This window comes from Syngnathus leptorhynchus, chromosome 13, assembly GCF_054491065.1.
Source record: "Syngnathus leptorhynchus isolate UIUO chromosome 13, UIUO_Slep, whole genome shotgun sequence".
NCBI lineage: Eukaryota > Metazoa > Chordata > Actinopteri > Syngnathiformes > Syngnathidae > Syngnathus > Syngnathus leptorhynchus.
In genome coordinates, this window is record NC_141207.1 from 2,072,704 (window position 1) to 2,090,378 (window position 17,675).

The 17,675-nt window shown below is 46.9% G+C and overlaps 3 protein-coding genes across 14 annotated transcripts; all 3 read left to right on the forward strand.

Annotated features, from left to right (window-relative positions):
* Positions 1-112: 112 nt before the first annotated feature.
* On the forward strand, positions 113-4,995 carry ephx4 (epoxide hydrolase 4). The gene is made up of 7 exons (XM_085928407.1): positions 113-615; positions 962-1,047; positions 1,539-1,696; positions 2,020-2,148; positions 2,343-2,446; positions 3,129-3,277; positions 4,590-4,995. The coding sequence occupies exons 1-7, from the start codon at positions 370-372 to the stop codon at positions 4,828-4,830; spliced, it is 1,113 nt and encodes a 370-aa protein (XP_085784533.1). The 5' UTR covers positions 113-369; the 3' UTR covers positions 4,831-4,995.
* Positions 4,996-6,601: 1,606 nt separating this feature from the next.
* btbd8 (BTB domain containing 8) lies at positions 6,602-13,475 on the forward strand. 11 transcript variants are annotated; one of them, XM_085928592.1, is made up of 7 exons: positions 6,622-6,701; positions 8,132-8,360; positions 8,452-8,898; positions 9,489-9,567; positions 9,634-9,746; positions 9,822-11,432; positions 12,785-13,475. In XM_085928592.1, exons 3-7 carry the CDS (start codon positions 8,529-8,531, stop codon positions 13,264-13,266), a joined length of 2,655 nt encoding a protein of 884 aa, XP_085784718.1. In that variant the 5' UTR covers positions 6,622-6,701; positions 8,132-8,360; positions 8,452-8,528; the 3' UTR covers positions 13,267-13,475. The 11 variants fall into 11 exon arrangements, with proteins under 11 accessions (XP_085784710.1, XP_085784716.1, XP_085784715.1 ...); XM_085928583.1 differs by having other exon boundaries at positions 9,631-9,746; positions 12,785-13,474; XM_085928588.1 differs by having other exon boundaries at positions 8,132-8,310; positions 9,631-9,746; positions 12,785-13,474.
* A 336-nt stretch (positions 13,476-13,811) lies between these two features.
* On the forward strand, positions 13,812-15,834 carry c13h1orf146 (chromosome 13 C1orf146 homolog). Of its 2 annotated transcripts, none has more exons than XM_085928597.1 (5): positions 13,812-14,501; positions 14,828-14,921; positions 15,039-15,195; positions 15,360-15,438; positions 15,539-15,834. In XM_085928597.1, exons 1-5 carry the CDS (start codon positions 14,442-14,444, stop codon positions 15,644-15,646), a joined length of 498 nt encoding a protein of 165 aa, XP_085784723.1. In that variant the 5' UTR covers positions 13,812-14,441; the 3' UTR covers positions 15,647-15,834. The 2 variants fall into 2 exon arrangements, with proteins under 2 accessions (XP_085784723.1, XP_085784721.1); XM_085928595.1 differs by having other exon boundaries at positions 13,820-14,501; positions 15,033-15,195.
* Positions 15,835-17,675: the final 1,841 nt, after the last annotated feature.

Here is a 17,675-nt window from a genome sequence, read left to right on the forward strand (position 1 = left end):
ATATGCGAAGGTCTAAAGTCTGGGTGAGTTTCGTTAATGAGCCGGCCCATCTGTCTGACATTAATTACGCCGAGTGTTTTTAAATTGAGTTCAGTGTACTGTATGTTTTATTCTTGCAGAAGGTCCACGTGTTTTGTGCACACTGCGTGCCACCAATAAGAGAATAGACGCGAGGTGGAACATTAACTCTTGATTGGCCCTAAACAACAACACCCCCCTCCCTCCCTCCCTCCCTTCCTTTCCCGTTTTCCTCCCAGTCATCCGTCCCATTGAGCAGCTCGTCGTTCGGGATCCTCCCTCCCGCTCCTTTTCTTCTTCGTCTTCATCCTCTTCATCCGTCCGAGACGCGGCTGGCAACGCGATGCAAAGATGGCGCATCCGCTGCGCACGTCGCTGCCTCCGCTCCTCGTCCGCCTGGCGCTGCGCTTTCGACTTTGCGCCTACTGGTCGCTGGTCGCCGCCTTTTGTGCGCTTTGCGGTGCCGCGGCGCTGCTGCGACTCTGCTGGAGCGCCATCGCGCGGCCGACTGCCACCTTCCGCTGGACGCTGCGTGAGGCGCCGCCGGCGTGTCTGCACGACACGTCCTTGGGCACGCACTGCTACGTGCGCATAAAGGTAAGTCAGGGAGGGGGCGAGAGGCACGTGCACGAGTTGTGGGGGCGTGTGTACGAAGGTTGGGTGGCGCAGTGCGTGCGCCTTGAGTCGTGATGGCTTGGCCGTGCGCGTGCGAGTTTTGTTTTCGTCTGCGGCGCGCGCACACGTGTGCAACTCGACTCCGAGAAGCGTTGTTGCTATTGCGTCATCGATTTAAGCAATGACGTCCACCTTGTTAGGTACACTTTTGAACTAGGTTCCACAAGTTTGGCACCCTTTGATTTGTAGGATGATAGCGCAAATCTGTGAGACTCAATTGAAAAAGTGATGATGTCACATCTATCTCGTGTGTCTCGCGTCTCCACAGGAATCGGGCCTGAGGTTTCACTATGTGGCGGCGGGCGAGCGAGGCAAGCCCCTCATGCTATTCCTGCACGGCTTCCCCGAGTTCTGGTACGTGAGCCGGTCCACAAGCACCTTTGGGCGCCTTTGGTTTTTCCTCTCCCCTTAACTGTTTAAAAAATGTTTCTTAGCTCATCCTACTTCTTCATTCTCCCCCACGGGTGCAAATCCTTGAAGATATGTCTCAGCTGCCGTTTGGATTATGATATGATGTAAGGCCCTTGTGGATTGGGGTCAAAGACGTTGTCAGGTTGCATCGTTGTCTCTTCGCAGCGTGCAGAAGACATGCCAAGATAATTTGGTTTTCCTTTCACGACAGAAATGGACATGTCATTTGGAAACTTGGAAAGAACTTGGTAAAAAACATTTCCTAAATGTCGCTGTCGCGATGGATCTAATCATACTGTCAACAGTATGTAGCAAGATATTTTATCTTGCCAAATGTTATTCGGAATTTCCCAGGAACTGTATGTGTTAGCGCCACAAGTTCTCGAGAACTTTCTTTCCACCCCACATTTCAAAAGTGCGTTGTCGTGCCACAGGTTCTCCTGGCGCTACCAGCTGCGTGAGTTCAAGAGCGAGTTCCGTGTGGTGGCGGTAGATATGCGAGGCTACGGGGAGTCGGACCTGCCGCTCGCCGTGGACAGCTACAGACCTGAACTACTGCTCACAGACGTCAAGGACATGGTGGAGCACCTCGGTGAGCTCGCAGAGTCGGGCGCTAATGGTGTGAGGAGGCGGTAACCATAGCGACCAGTTAGACTGGTGCTTTGAGGCCTTGAAACAAGTGACAGAATGCACTAAAATATGGTTGCCGTGGTTACAAGGTCATCATGTGACGGCTTAACAATAATAAGCACTGACTTCACCTGTTCTTCTGGCCTTCCTTTCCTGACAAGTCGCATCTCTGATGCCTTCCACTCTTTCCCCCATCTTTCTCTTTCTTTTCCTCCTTTTGTCTGGTTTTTCCTTGCCTCCCTGATGGTGTTTTTTTTTTTTCCTGTGTCTTTTTTTGGGTTTGAGGCTACAACCGTTGCTTCCTGGTGGGTCACGACTGGGGAGGCACCATCGCGTGGTTATTTGCCATCAACTACCCGGAGATGGTCGCCAAGCTCATTGTCCTCAACTGTCCGCATCCATCCGTCCACGCAGGTAACGCTCCATCTTTCTATTTCTCCGGCTCATCAAGGAGGAGGCTGGGCGCACTAAGTGCACTAATTATCAATGTTGTGTTCCTTTCTCATCCTCACCTTTGTTGTCATCTTATTTCCTTCCTCCTCTTTGCCCTTGCCTTCTCCTCATTCTTTCCCTCCCCGTCCTCTTCTTGTTGTCCTGTCATCATTCAGACTATGCCTTGCGCCACCCCAGCCAGATGTTGAAATGCAGTCACTTCTTCTTCTTCCAGCTACCTCGGCTGCCTGAGCTCATGCTCTCCATCAATGACTTTAAGGTGCCTTCCCCCAACCTTGACTCTTTTCAAGGGTACAGCTCTGGTGCATACGTGCGTGCGTTTCCTATCGTCTGTTCTATTTTAAGAGTGCATCAGAGTGTAGGCTAAAAATAGACGCATAGAGGGAGAAAAAAAAAAAAAAAAGATCAGCAATCTTCTGTGGAAAATTCTTTATCCTTATGAGTATTTCTAGCCTCTTGAAGCTTTTATAATGCAGCGCCCCAAAACAGTCTATTTTGTCAGGGTAGTTGTCATTTTAGTTGCTCACAAAAAGGCTGCATTAAGCTACTTCTCTATGATCACCAATGGACAAAAAATCCCACAAGACAATAAAAAAAAGGCTACGAAAATATTCTTCGGTTCTGATTAGATGTTCAAATAGTACGTGAACGATGTCCTACCATTAGAATTTGCCATTAAAATGCTAAATTGAAAAGCCACGTTCAACCAAAATCTGAGTCTTACCAGAAGAGTGGAACTCCTTGTTTGTGTCCCAACGAACACCCCCCCAGTGAAACTAAAAGGTAGCATTACATAACAGGTTCATATGGAGCTGATTCAGTGTGTGTTTGTTGTGTTATCAGCAGGAGGTCAAGAGTGGGCCAAGTAAAGTGGGGACACGCTGCTCTTCCGGCCAAATCTTTTTCTCTGACGTGCGTTTTTCTTTTGCCCCGCCACCAAGGCTCTGAAGGCCTTGTTCACCAGCCGGAGCACCGGAATGGCCCGGAAAGGAAGATGGCTGACGGCGGAAGAGCTAGAAGCATACCTGTACGCGCTGTCGCAGCCTGGAGCTCTGACAGCTGCGCTCAACTACTTCAGGAATGTTTTCAGGTGTGGAGGTTAATAATGATTAATATAATATTCATGTTATTAATGTAATAATAATCTAATGTCTATTGATGATACAAATCGTCAAAGTAGTGCATGGTTGAGTTTTCATTTTGCTTTTGTTTTGCATCCCTCGAGTGTCCTTGCTTAGGAGGGTCAGATGTTGCTCTGCGTGCTTTGACACGGCTCATTATCTTCATGTGTCACCTTGAACACCTCATCGCACCCGTTGCCATGGCAACACGTCGCCAACAGGTGCTGTCCTGCAAAAGAATCTGGCTTTTTTTTTTTTTTTTTTTGCGGTGGTGGGGGCAGAGTGGAGTGGATAGCAGGTCTGCCGCACAGGTCCTGGGTTTGATTCTCAGTTGCGGCCCTCCTGTGTGGCCTGACATTGGCTAGCGATACATTTATCCACCAGTCAAGGGTGTGTGTGCCTTGGCTCTCACCCCAAATCAGAAGTCAGCTGAAAGAAACTCAACTCACCCACTCTAAATGAGAACGAACCCTGCCGTTGTCCTGCATGGCGCCCTCTAGTGTAGGATCAGAAAGAAAGTAAACATTTATTAAAGCTGAGCAAAAAGAGCGCAAATGTTATTCGGAGCACGTTTGAATTAACAAACTCATCACACATGAACGAGCCAACCATCTGCTACCCAATCTTGCTGCTGCTTTTTATAGCACAGAACAGTGGAAAGGAGAAAATGTGTTGTCTCGTTTGTGATTTTTGTTCAATAATTTCATGTTCGATATTTGGTAAGAGTACCGTATTTTCCGGACTGTAAGGCGCACCTAAAAACCTAAAATTTAATCAAAAGCTGACAGTGCGCCTTATAGTTCAGTGCGCCTTATATATGGACCAAATTCCTAAATTTAAACTAGCCCGAAGCATTGTGTCATGAAATCAATCATAAGTGGCCCGGTGAAGACTATGAATCATGAATCAAAAAGACTATGGATCATTATTTTGTGATTATAAAGTAATTTGTTGCATCTGAAGTTGAAATACAAAAGATAAAATGGAGAATGATTTGGATTAAAAATCTGACATGATGCATTAATGGTGCGCCTTATAGTCCGGTGCGCCTTATATAAGGACAACGTTTTAAAATGGGCCATTCATTGAAGGTGCGCCTTATATAAGGACAACGTTTTAAAATGGGCCATTCATTGAAGGTGCGCCTTATAGTCTGGAAAATGCGGTAAGTACTCGTATTGACATCAGTCTGAAAAAAAAACAGTGCTTTTGAACAGCGTTCGTTTTAAGTTCCAGTTCCGCTTGACGTACTTGTAACAGGACGTTTTGATATGACCGCAGCTCTCTGCCGCTGAGCCACAACCAGGTGCGGTCTCCAGTGCTGCTGCTGTGGGGCGAGCGCGACGCCTTCGTAGAGCAGGAGATGGCCGAGGAGTGCCGGGTGCACATCCGCAATCACTTCCGCCTCAACGTCATCTCGGGGGCCAGCCACTGGCTGCAACAAGACCAGCCCGACATCGTCAACACGCTCATGTGGACTTTCCTCAAGGAGGGCGACAGCCGCAAGGGCCACAGGAACTGACGAACGGACGGACGGGCAGGCACTGGCGTTGCCAGGCAACAGAGCAATGATGCAACTGCCAGTTTCAAAGCACACTTTGAGGCGGATGTGGCTGAGAATGACGCAGGGACTTTAATTCACAGTGCATCCGGAATACACATTTTGTTATATTGCGGCTTTATTTCAAATGGATTGAATTCATTTTTTGGAGGGCGTTCCAAAAAAATGAATTTAATCCACCCCCCCCCCCCCCCCCCCCCACTTTAGTCATCTATTTGGGGGTGCACAATACCTCCTGCTTTGTACCACCGCACACATTCCAAAGTTCACAGAGCCGCCATTTTGATTTTATAAATAAACACACTTCCTGTCACTTCTTGTGGGGTTCTTCTAAAAGTAAACACCATTAAGAATAGAGGTTCTAAGCAAAACATCAGGAACAGAACTGGAGGTTCTGATACAAATAGAGTAACACAAAAATAAACACACACAACATGCACACTCCACAATGTTTTATGTGCCATCACTCAAATTTCACTTCACATCAATTCTAAGTTCTTTTTGTCCTATTTCAAGTCACGCAATCAGTCACATGAGAAACATTCAAACCGTTCCGACATTTCACTGTTTGCTTTCTTGACAACTGGGCCAGGACAAGAAGCAGAAATGGGGTCAGGAAAATAAAGCCCGGTCTCCTGCTGAGCATCCACAGACCCAGTAGTGGTTCCAAAGTAGCACAATCCAGTGGAGTCCATGTTTGTCCCTCCGGGCTCAGAGACAAAGTGCTGTCCTTAACTTTGACCTGGCTCGATTTAACGCGCGTTGACATCCAGCCAGCGAACTCTTGGAGTGGCCTCGGGCTCACCAAGGAAACTCCAGAAGTTCACTTGCTTCCTGATATGTGGCGCGATGTGACACTGAGGCGAAATGTGATGCTATGCGGTGAAATGTGACACTATTCAATATTTTCAAGCAATATCTTCAGAGACAAGCAGTCAAGGGTGTTCACTATTTAGTAGCCAGGTCAGGTATCAGGCGGCCATCTCATCCGCTTCTGCATAATTGAGCCATATATCATTAGCTCGTTATCATCCAACTCGTTATGCCGTTTTTTTCCATTTTCCTCCACAGGAAGGAAACATGAAGCTGATCCGATCTAAGAGAACCTTGATTCAATTAGTGCTCATTACAATCAGTATCGAGTCCCTGTTGTAAACGTTTGTTGACTCTGTCTCCTTCCTTTCAAGTTTTACCCATTTTCTATGATGGCCAATTCTATTCAAAAATGTCTAAATTACCAACAATATTTCCAATCATTCAGATAAACACTGATATATGCTCATTTACGTAGCTCCTTTGTCGTGTTTTGCATTACATGTTAGCATGAAGCTATCTGCTTTTCGTCATACTGTACAATGTATAGTTTAGTTGAACATGTCAAATGCCCAATTTGATTTTAACATTTTACAGTAAACGTCAACTGTGAGTGACAGAATAACAGCAGTTGACGGAAACAAACAAAGCAATTGAAGTCCTTGTCGGAGGTAATGGCCCGCTAATCTTGAGAGGTGAGTAGACGCTGCCCTGCCGGATTAAACCGGTGGCGGTCACGGCTAATCTGATACTCGGTGATGCGTCTTCCGCACCAGTGTGAATCGGAGGAGGGCGGGGATGTGTGTTGCTATGGCGATGAAAGGTCCTTCCAAGCAGCTGCTGATTGGCTGACACAGCTCAGCACCATTTTGCCATTCTTACCACACCCCTCCTCGCCCCCCCCCCCCCCCCCCCCCCCCCATCCTCACCCAGGCGGTCCAATCACCAGATGCATTCCACGCTGCTGTACTGCACCTCCTCTGGAGCTTCTCGTGGGTTCTGGAGAGGAATCGGAGTAGGTGAGACGTCTGTGGTGGTGGAATGAGATTCTGATGCTTAGCCTAGCTTGGTCCTTTTATGGTTGTTATTATTATTATTTGCTGCATGATTTTAGGAAAAGTGTGTGTGTGTGAAGGGGAGGTGACTAAAATGGTGCACATGATCCACACGCTGGTCTGTGCGTGCTAAGGCGACACTGAAGTAGACTCCTGAATAATTCATTATGGATCTTATCGTGTGCACACCGCATGGAAAACACAGACTACGTCACGAGGCTTATTATTGTTATCACCGTATTTAATAACTGTTCATATTGTCATTACATTACATGATTTGCTGAATTTGCATTTTGGCTGCAGCATGCCGATCAATTCATTGAGTGAAGGGTTGTTTTTTTTTTCTCAACTCAATGGAGTGTGTGTGTGTGTGTGTGTGTGTGTGTGTGTGTGTGTGTGTGTGTGTGTGTGTGTGTGTGTGTGTGTGTGTGTGTGTGTGTGTGTGTGTGTGTGTGTGTGTGTGTGTGTGTGTGTGTGTGTACACTAAGGTTAGCTAAGCTAGTTAGTTCACTAATGATGTTCCTGCAGATGTCGTCAGTAGCTCATTGCTAGTTGTTACTTAATAAAGTGGAAGGTTGGTACAGCACATCGTGCGGTCGCTCCACAATGTTGTGTGCATCCACGTTTCCGTCCCAGGACGCTTCCGATTTATCGATTCCACCCAGTCTGCCTTCGTTTTGTTTGTTTCTCCAATGTAGTCATTTTTCCCCAAATAGATTCTCGCATGGCGGCTCGGTGATGCACTGGGTAGCACGTCCGCCTCACAGTTAGGAGGGTGCGGGTTCGATTCCATCTCCGGCCCTCCCTGTGTGGAGTTTGTATGTTCTCCCCGTGTCCGCGTGGGTTTTCTCCCACATCCCAGAAACATACTTGATAGGCCGATTGAGCACTCCAAATTGTCCCTGGGTGTGAGTGGGAGTGCAAATGGTTGTTTGTCTCAGTGTGCCATGTGATTGGCTGACAACCAGTTCAGGGTGTCCCCCGTTTTCTCTGTTTGACTCAACAATGACATCATTGTTCTAATATTGCCAGGAAAGAAAAAAAAACTCAACTGTTTGGTCCAGCGATCTCACCCATCCAGAAAACGTTGAATATGAATCCTTTGTGCAATTTAAGCACAATTAAAAGTAATCAATAGAAATTCTAAAATTCTTTTTTTTAAATGCATTAGCATCAATGCTAACATTAGTGCGTCTTTTGACAGGCAGACAAAGTTGAATATGAATCCTTTGTGCAATTAAAGCACAATTAAAAGCAATCAATCAAAATTCAAAAATTCTTTTTTTTTTTTTTAATAATGCATTAGCATCAATGCTAACATTAGTGCGTCTTTTGACAGGCAGACAATGCTGCGCGCTGTAAGCGCATGTACTAATTCCAGCCCTTGATTGCAGAGGTTTGCCACGTGACACAAATAGCAAAGCCAGCTTGAGCGCATCAACGTGGAATGAGCAGCAGATGTGCCACCAAGGCGGATGAGGCAGGATGGAGAGCACCTCGCAGTCTTTTATTGGTCTACGTTGAGTATCAGAAACACTCAGCGGCCACTTCATTAGTACCACAAAAGCACTCAGTAATTCTCAATTTTTTTACAATAAGTACCACCTCAAAAGCAGGAAGATGGTCAGTGTGAAACGTGTTTGTTCACAAAGTATTGTCGCCAACCACCATTGACTGTGACTCTCACACAGTCTCTGTTCTTTTGTGTCTTGAGCACCAGGAATCGCTTCTAAGATGTTCTCCGTCTGCTGAGTTCAAGAGTGTCTGAGTGCACTGATTCCACTTCCTGCCATGAAGTCGGATTCTCTGACAACCGTTCACCCATCGGGAGATGCACAAACCTCCAAGGTGAAGATTACCAAGAAGCCCGGAGAGCGGACGACTACGGCAAAGTCAAAGACAACATCAACCGGAACACCGCTTCTGAACGGCGCCGCTGTGGGGGCCAGGCGGGATGTCGCCGGTCCGGCTCGCTCTCGTGTGGCCAAGGAGCCTGAGAAGAAGGCCAATCCCGTGACCAGATCCAAGACCTCCCCTCCGAGCTGCGTGTCAAGAGCTCCAAGAAGTTCTACGCAACAAGCCGCCTCGTCGACGTCGAGCGGCGTCTCGCCAGAAAACGGCGGCGGCAGGAGCCCTCGAAATGGCACGACTTCCATTCCAGGTGCTGAGTTGTTATCTTGACATCATTGAAACTGAATGATAGAGGTGAGAATAAGTCATAAGCAAATCCCAAATTAATTTGGTCAATCAAGTAGGTCAGGTCGGGCCAAGTCAATCAAGTAGAGCATTCTAAGTTTATGACAAGAGATGTTTTAAATTTGGCAAGTGGTGTCACTACAGCGTGTAAGCAAGCAGAGATAAAGTCGGTCTGCCGGCAGCTGCTCAACCGCAGACGTCGCCTAAGCCCTGCACAGCTGCTACCAGACTGCAGGGACTTTGTGTGTGTGTGTGTGTGTGTGGGGTGGGGGGGGTTGACTGAGCACTTTGAGCGTTTGCGGTTTTAGAAGCCGCTTAATCCCGATGTCATCCCTGATAGCATTATTCAAGGCCTTCTGTACACAAGCATTTGAAACACACAAAGCTAAAACCTCCGGGGCTGATAACAATCCGTCCTGGGACACTGGTCAACCAACCTTCACTTTGACATCTTGTTGCTGGCTATTCTATTGCTATCAGGTCAGAGCAGATGAACAGCAACTGTCCATCTTTTGTCCTCAACATGCGCTCTTGCCGTTTACAACCGTGTTGTAGGAGCAAAGCCCAAACAGCAGGCCAAGCCAACGAACAAAGTTGCAGCCACCAAATCGGACGCAATAAAGCAAAGCAGCAGGTGAGTTTGCGGAATACATTGTTAGAAATTAAACCCGATGGTTGTAATGGTTTTGTCCATCAGCAGTCCCGGCAGCAGGTCCAAGGTGAAAGTACCGCCTGGAGCAGTGGAGGCCCCTGTGGCTGGAGCAGTGAGAGCAAGAGTGGACCCCAAAGGCAAAGGAGTCCAAGACGGTAACGGTCAGATTTGGTGCTCTTTTACTCCTTTGAGTCAAAATGGGCTTTTAACAGCTACCATCTCTTTTTGGCATTTAGTCACCAAGTATGGATCTGTTGGGAAAAAGCAGACTTTGGCCAGGAAGGATTTAGATGGCCCGAGATCCTCTGCACTGAGCAAACCACACGGGGAAACTGCCAGAAAGGTCTTAACCTCAGTTTCAGCTAAATCCTCTTCTAAACCAACCAAAGTGTCTCCCACATCTACGAAGCAGCCCTTCAACAAATCAGCACCAAAACTTAAAAGTACCACAGAATCGGGAAGATCATCACCAAAAACTGGAGTAACCATCAGAAGTTCTAAAGATCAGGGAGCTAAGGAAAATGGTAAAAGTTCAGACTGTAAAACTGAAGAGCTGGACAGCGGCGGTGCAGGAGCCTATGGCGCTGTGGAATTCGTGGCACCATTGCCATTCAAAGGTCAAGATTCCCTCAGCCTACATCTGGACTCAACTTCTTCCGTTGTCCAGAAGACTGACCAACAGTCCACAAATGGCGCGAATGAACCTTGCGTAGCGCCGCCATCAGTAAGATCCATTGCCGTGGTTAAAATGTCTGACAGCCTTACGGGGCTTCAGTCACCGAGTACGCCTGGGGACACCCCCTGCAGTGGGGCAAGTACCGGCACTCCCTTAGAGGACTCCTGGAGCGGCGGCATCCACCCACAAGTCAGCCCCGCATCAGAAACGGGCAGCACGCACTCAACCTCCTCGGACGACATCAAGCCCCGGTCGGAGGACTACGACGCAGGGGGTTCGCAGGACGACGACGGGTACAACGAACGAGGCGTGTCCAAGTGCAGCACCATGCGCTGCCACGACTTCCTCGGCCGCAGCAGCAGCGATACCAGCACGCCTGAGGAAATCAAGATGTACGAGGCCGGCACGGGGCTGAGAGTGGAAGTCCGGCTGCGTGGCCGGGAGGTGGAGACCACCAGCGAGGAGGAAGGCGCCAGGCCACGTCCTCGGTCGTGGTTGCAAAGGGAGGAACGTTCAGTGGCCGCCGAGACGCCTTCCAGCGTCCCTGAGCGCCAGACTTCAGAGGAGGAGGACGATGATGAAGAGGAGACAGAGGAGGAGAGGTCAGAAGTGGAGGTGATCCCTAATCAGGGTCTGACCGAAGCCTCGCCGCCCTTTCAAGGGATCATCAACCCGGCCTTCGACGATGATGCCGCGGACCCAGAGAACGAGCAGCCGGACTTTCAGTCTACATCCAACTTCCGCCGCTCTGTTTTGCTTTCTGTGGATGAGTGCGAGGAATTGGGCTCTGAGGAAGGCGGTGTCCAAACTCCTCAAGACCACGACGGAGTCATTCCGGGCGACGTTTTTGAGTCGGATTCCGTCACTCCGCAATGCCACCGCGCCCCTTCCCACTCGCCGTGCGAACACTCCATGACTGCGCACCAGCCGCAAAGTGAGGAACCGCAAGAAAGGCCCTTGAAGTTCCTGACGGAGATTCAGGAGACTCAAAGCCAAGGGATCAACGGCCCTCCGCCGAGCACCAATACCACAAGAGACCCCCCGCCCCAGGAGCGGCCGTGTCACCTAGACCTGCGGCCACCATACGACAACGGAACCAAGAAGACTGACTTACACCTAGACTTAAAAGAGCCGCACATGATGGGGGAACCTCCCTTACAGTCTCCAGCAGGTAACGTATGATCTATGGACTCTCCCTTGCTCCTCCCCCAAAACCATTCTCTGCGCCTGACTCTTAGACCCGTACCCACCATCCCTTGTGTAGAAAGAAGGATATTACCACTTCAGACATTCAGGTTCAAATTCAAATCAACTCACATCTCCACGGCTAAACATCTGCTCTCATCATCGCAATGCATTTGAATTTGCAACACCGATATCCTTAATCAGATCCTGCCGGTGAAGGGGCGGGGCCTTTCTGACAAGCACCTTTCTATACAAACGCTTTCTCTTTGTGATTCATTTCAGACCACGCTGCATATTTCCATGTCCGAGATTGCCCCGTATAGCATTTTGGTGGTGAAATGCAACAGAAAAACCCACGAACGACACTTATGTTAAATTGTCTAATAGAGGCTCCGCCTCCGACTGAGTTGTTTGTTTTAGGTCATTAGCAAAGCGTGGGAACATCCCTCGAGGCTTTTTAGGCGATTACGGAATCTGACCCAGCTTTAAACAATTTTGAACAAGCTGGAAAATATATGAACAGATATCAAATCTTGACCCATGTAAATATTTTAAGGTCAGTTCTTCCTCTTTCTGCCATCTAGCAAATTACAGTATAAGTAGCAAAATAAAAAAAACATTGCTTGTTAAAATGCTATACGTGATAACATCTTTCAAATAGATTATGTATTTTTATTGAAAAAAAAAATGTTAAATTGTGTAGCAGACAAATAGTCAATTGGACTAAAGAAAATGTTAAATCTCCTGCTTGTTTAAATTGTGCACCAAGTTGTCTTTTGTTTTTTTATTGTTTGGCTCTGCACACATGCATGCTGCTGCTTTCCCTTACATCCATTTTGTTTATGTTGGTCATTTTTGGTATTAGATTTGTGTCCCGGTGTTTAAGACAAGAAACAGTGTTGTTGTTTGCTTATGCTGGCAGTGTTCCTCTTGTATCAACCAGTTTGTCTCCTTCCTTTCTGTCGAAATCCTCCGAAAACTACAACACAGTTTGCCAATGAGAAGAGTATAGTCATGCAAACTAACTTTATTTTATATTTTGTGACACATAATTTCCATTCAATGCATGGCTTATTGTTTTGTTTGAGCATTTGGATAAAAAAAAAAACGATTTCAAAGGTGTTCTTTTTTTTCTGTAAAAGGGGTGTGCAAATTCAGTCCCAAGGGCCATTTTGTGCCCCCCCCCCTCTCAACCCCTGCTTAAACCCAGGCATTATTATTCCTTTATTTATTTGTGTGTGGCTGACAGTGATTTGTCTCTGAAATGTTAAAAAAACAAAAAGATCAACAGGGCTGTGACACAGTTAGTCATTTTGCGATATTGTCAATTGTTTTTAGGCGACATTGCTTGTGACAGATTGGATCTATGCGACGGCAAACCCGAGCGGACGCCGTCCAACAAAGCCCTCTCCCCCATTTACGAGACGGACGCGGGCGACACGTTCGTGCGCCGCTCGGACAAGGACACAACGGGACAAGGAAACTTTGAGGACAAAGGCAGCGAGTTTGCCAAGCGGGATTGGAGTCTTCTCAGGCAGCTCCTCTCGGAGCAGGAGTCCAATCTGGGCGTGATCAACCCGGTGCCGGAGGAACTGAACCTGGCTCAGTACCTCATCAAGCAGACGCTGTCTTTGTCCCGAGACTGTCTGGACGCCAGGTCCTTCTTGTCCCCGGAGAGGGAAACCTTCAAGCGCTGGGCCGAACTCATCTCGCCCATGGAGGACTCGTCCACCAGTATCACGGTGACCAGCTTCTCCCCGGAAGACGCCGCCTCACCGCAAGGGGAGTGGACCATCGTGGAACTAGAAACACACCATTGACCTTGCATCCACACGTGTGAAAAGTAAAATCATATTTTATCTTGGTCCCTGTTTATTCTAATTTATTTATTTATTTTTTAACCTCAGGCAGGCTCATCCACCTGATCTATACACATGTCCACACCTGATCGTCCTCATCATTCTGTGTTCTAATCGATTCTTTTCGGGAAAACTGGCTACAGCCGTGCATTGTGTGTTATGTTACCAAATTAAAGATATGTGTTTATATAGAGCTGGAATGGTTCCTTTGGTCAAGACACGTAATACGGTCAAATGGCGGAATAAGGGGGCTAGGCGGGGGACACCCTAAACTGGTTGCCAGGCAATCGCAGGGCATACAGTGACGAACGCACTCACACCTAGGGACAATTTGGAGCGCTCAATCGGCCTACCAAGCATGCCCGGAGAAAACCCACGCGGACACGGGGAGAAGATGCTAACTCCACACATGGAGGTTCCGGAGATGGAATCGACCCCGCGCCCTCCTTCCTAACTGTGAGGCGTACGTGCTACCTACCCAGTGCTCCACCGAGCCGCCAAAAACTAAAACTTGAAACTGAAAATAAACGTGTTGAGCTTGAAACTTGAAAGTTTCAAATATATATAAAATATAAAAATCTGACACTTGCTGAGCGAGGCATGGGACTCACGAGTGACAGTTGAACAAGAACGCTTGACAGCGTCTTCAAGGAGCGTAGGAACGAAAGCAAATGAAACTCAACACTTAGATACGAAATATTCATAACATTGTCAACTCACAAGACACACAGCAAGTCAACCCGTGAAAATAAGAACCTCCCATTTTCAATTGTAAGCCATCAATCGTTTCTAATCAACGGTGATTCTTAGTGATCTTGAGCTCTTTCCCAGCGTGGCCATGTTGTAGAGTGATAGACTAAACAATTCTCAAGCTCGCTTATTTTGAATACATATATAGTTTTTCAACGTCGACACGTTTATTTTTAGTTCCAATTTTTTTTTCCAAGAACGAGTCATTTCAAGAACAATACTTTTGATCCCAATCGTCCTCCATAACACTGAGGGAGCGTCCGTAGCTAACGAACAGCTGGAAAGCTAACCGGCTAACACAGAGGGCAGCAAACAGCTCTTTTTTTTTTTTTAAAGACTTTGTTGTGGATATTTGTTTTACCGAAATTATCTCATTTCTTTTGGTGATGGCGGCTGATGGAGAAACGAGGTGGACAACAACTATCATCATTAGCACTTCACTGCAGGTACGCAATGGTCAAATATTTGTTGACTGTATCCGATATCTATGCTTTACCGTTGTACTTAGTCAATGATAACTTTTTAACTGATAACTTTTTAACTTTTACCCCCTGGTAAAAAAAAAAAAGAAGACATATTTGACCTGCATATATATCTTTTTACTGGAGAAAATGAATTTACATTTTTTTTTAAATCCAAGTACACTTTCTGTAGTTCTGACTCGACAGAGAATAAGTCATTTTTGCTCCTACAAGTATCAAACTGGGAAGTTTCAGTATGACTTGAAGGCATTTATGACTTTACTAATGTTTTCTTTTGGTTCCCCTAACAGAGTCATGACATCATAAAGCTTCTCCGAGCTCAACAACACCGAATTCGCCTGTCAGACAGTGTGGAGTGTGGATCCTTCATTTTTCCTCTGTCTGGTGCAAACATTTCTAAATGCTCATGTTATTAACGCAAGCAAAAGTCAAAATTGTTTCTCTGTAGATTCGTTTGCATTATAGATATAAACGGGTGTGTGCTACTATGCATAGGTACAGCCTTCAAACTGGTGGAGCCTGAAAATGTCAAAGATGAGTCGGCGCTCGTAGAGCAAATCCAAAAGTTTGCGCAGGTCCACCGCAATAGTTTTGTGCTGCTGGACGCTCCTTTCAACGGGAAAAGACAACTGGACGTTCTTTCGCTCATCCAGCAGAAGTAAGAATAAGTCACAGAATATTAGCCTGGGTACGAGTTTCAAGCTGGGGGAGCTTTCCAGAGTTGGCTTGTTAAGCAATGAGCCGCCAAACTAAATGTGGAGGAAATTAGTTTTTTTATTATTCCCGCTTCAGAAGTTGGACTTTTTTTCTCTTATTTTCCAGGTTCTTTGGCAGTCACCTCCGCATCTTCCCAGTGCGAAACAATAACGAAATCCTCAAAGGAATGCTGACTATTGCAAAGGTTAGGCTACATTTGCACTTAGTCCCTTTTGCCTGAAACTTAGCTCACCGAAGCTATTCTTGTTCCTCCAATTGTATACCTTTTTTTTCCCCCCGCACAGGCCACGAGCAAGCCTCATGTGAACCGCATCCGGCACAGGATGACTCTTTCTAAAACTCACATCATCGAGAGGAGCCCTGTGTGGGACATGCTTAAAAAGCTCACCTAAACACCAGGGAGAGCTTTAAACATTTAAAACATTATCGTTCAAACAAATGAAGTGGCCGGGTTGACCCGGTCTGAGGTTTTTTTCGCCACAATTTTTCTCTGTTGAGTACAATATCTCCATCAGGTCGAAGGTCACGAGAGTGCTCTGTAGAACCTAAGCTCAAAGTAAAAAAAAATAAAAAAAATAAACCTCATGTGATTTGTGTATGCATGTGTGCGTGTTTTTTTTTTTTTTTTAACCTGGCGCTGCACCTCTGAAGACATTGTGACTTACTTTGGAGGGATATGCTGGTGCAGGATGACGCTCTGGCCGCTAGAGGGCAGAAACGTCACGCAAGAGGGCTAAGAGGAGAAATCGCCTAAATCCCAAGACCGTGGAAAAAACATTGTTCTCCAATCAAAACCAATAACAACAATCCCCCTCAGTTGCACAATCACAAGTCGTCATCTTCATCCATAAGCACATCTGTCATTGTTAAATCACAGCAGCCCTTCAAAACAAAATGTGTTCTGTCTGCAGACATTGATGGTATATACATTTCGATTGATTGATCGATTGATTGAACTTTATTTATCCCGCAGTAGGGAAATTGTCTTGTTACAGCAACGTACAAGAGTGCAAGAATACAAGAAACAAGTGCCAAATGTAAAAATGGATAAATAACAAACAAGGGCAAAGACAAGTGCCACTAGTAGCGGTAGAGACTCGTGGGGACTCGTAGTCAGTCGTTTACGCCAAGAGCGTGATCGTCCCGCTAGAGGGAGCTGGCGTGCAACTTTCTCGGGCAAAGGAGCGTACCGTTGGCGTTTTGCCAAATGAGGAATTCATTCGCGCGACAAGTAGTCCTTCACTCCGTCCCCTTGTGCTGACCTAAGGAACTACACGTCGTACAAAAATAATAAGTGAATCGACTTTTTTTTTTTTCTTTTGCAAGATGCGTAAGGTATTGGGCATTAGCACGATTGATTTCAATTCAATGCAATGGGCAAGCTGTTGCACAAAGATTAAAATAGCGGATTAAAAATGACTTTCCAGCATATTGCACTGAACACAAAAGATACTAAGACTCAGCTCATCCTTCTTTGTGTGTGTGCGTGTGTGCGTGTGTATTATGGGCACAATAGAAACACAATCAGAGACTTCCCACCGTCCTGATTTTCCATGAATGGGCCGCGTTGATGCGTGTTTGAACGATGGGATTTGAGAACCATCTGCCGCTAGACTCGGTACAGTGCGATGAAAGCGTGCCACAAAAGCTGCACCAGAGCAAATACAAGTGCAGCTTGTCCCTTTTTAATTAGGACCTGACAAGCTCTTGTTTTCACACAGCTGTCAGAATGGAGAGTTTTGTTTGTGCTTTTATTATGCTTACGTATTGCTTTTGTACCCGTATCGGTTGCCTATCCATCCATCCATCCATCCATCCATCCATCCATCCATCCATCCATCCATCCATCCATCCATCCATCCATCCATCCATCCATCCATCGCGAGGGCAGCAGCTTTAGGAGGGACTCCCAGACTTCCCTCTCCCCAGCCACTTCATCCAGCTCATCTCAGGGAATCCCAAGGCGTTCCCAGGCCAGCTAAGAGACATTAAGTCTCTCCAGTGTGTCCTGGGTCGTCCCCGGGGTCTCCTACCGGTGGGACATGCCCGGAACACCTCCCCAGGGAGGCGTCCAGAAGGGATCCTGATGAGATGATCAACGTGGAGGAGCAGCCGCTCTACTCCGAGTGTCTCCCGGGTGACCGAGCTTCTCACCTTATCTCTGAGGGAGAGCCAGGACACCTGACAGACCATTTCTACCAATTTCCCCCCAAACTGTGTATCTTGAGTCCTTTTTCTGATGCACCTTCTATTTTGAGGATTTGCTTTGCTTATGTAGTCCACCGTCTTGGGAGGAATCCTACGGGAGTGGGAGAAAGCGTCCTATGTGACCTTTTAGCAAGAGCTAGGTTTTAAGTGAACGCTTTATCCAGTCCACTTCCCTCACTGGCCTCAGCAGACCACCAGCAGCTCGCTTGGCGA

Bases quoted from the DNA above. Each gene is read 5' to 3' on its own strand.
- ephx4 (XM_085928407.1), top strand. From the start codon at position 370: ATGGCGCATCCGCTGCGCACGTCGCTGCCTCCGCTCCTCGTCCGCCTG. The intron at 2,149-2,342 runs GTAACGCTCCAT...GTCATCATTCAG, and splicing joins GCATCCATCCGTCCACGCAG to ACTATGCCTTGCGCCACCCC. The intron at 2,447-3,128 runs GTGCCTTCCCCC...CCCGCCACCAAG, and splicing joins TCTCCATCAATGACTTTAAG to GCTCTGAAGGCCTTGTTCAC.
- btbd8 (XM_085928584.1), top strand. From the start codon at position 8,529: ATGAAGTCGGATTCTCTGACAACCGTTCACCCATCGGGAGATGCACAA. The intron at 8,899-9,488 runs GTGCTGAGTTGT...ACCGTGTTGTAG, and splicing joins TGGCACGACTTCCATTCCAG to GAGCAAAGCCCAAACAGCAG. The intron at 11,433-12,784 runs GTAACGTATGAT...AATTGTTTTTAG, and splicing joins TCCCTTACAGTCTCCAGCAG to GCGACATTGCTTGTGACAGA.
- c13h1orf146 (XM_085928595.1), top strand. From the start codon at position 14,442: ATGGCGGCTGATGGAGAAACGAGGTGGACAACAACTATCATCATTAGC. The intron at 14,502-14,827 runs GTACGCAATGGT...TTCCCCTAACAG, and splicing joins TCATTAGCACTTCACTGCAG to AGTCATGACATCATAAAGCT. The intron at 15,196-15,359 runs GTAAGAATAAGT...CTTATTTTCCAG, and splicing joins CTTTCGCTCATCCAGCAGAA to GTTCTTTGGCAGTCACCTCC.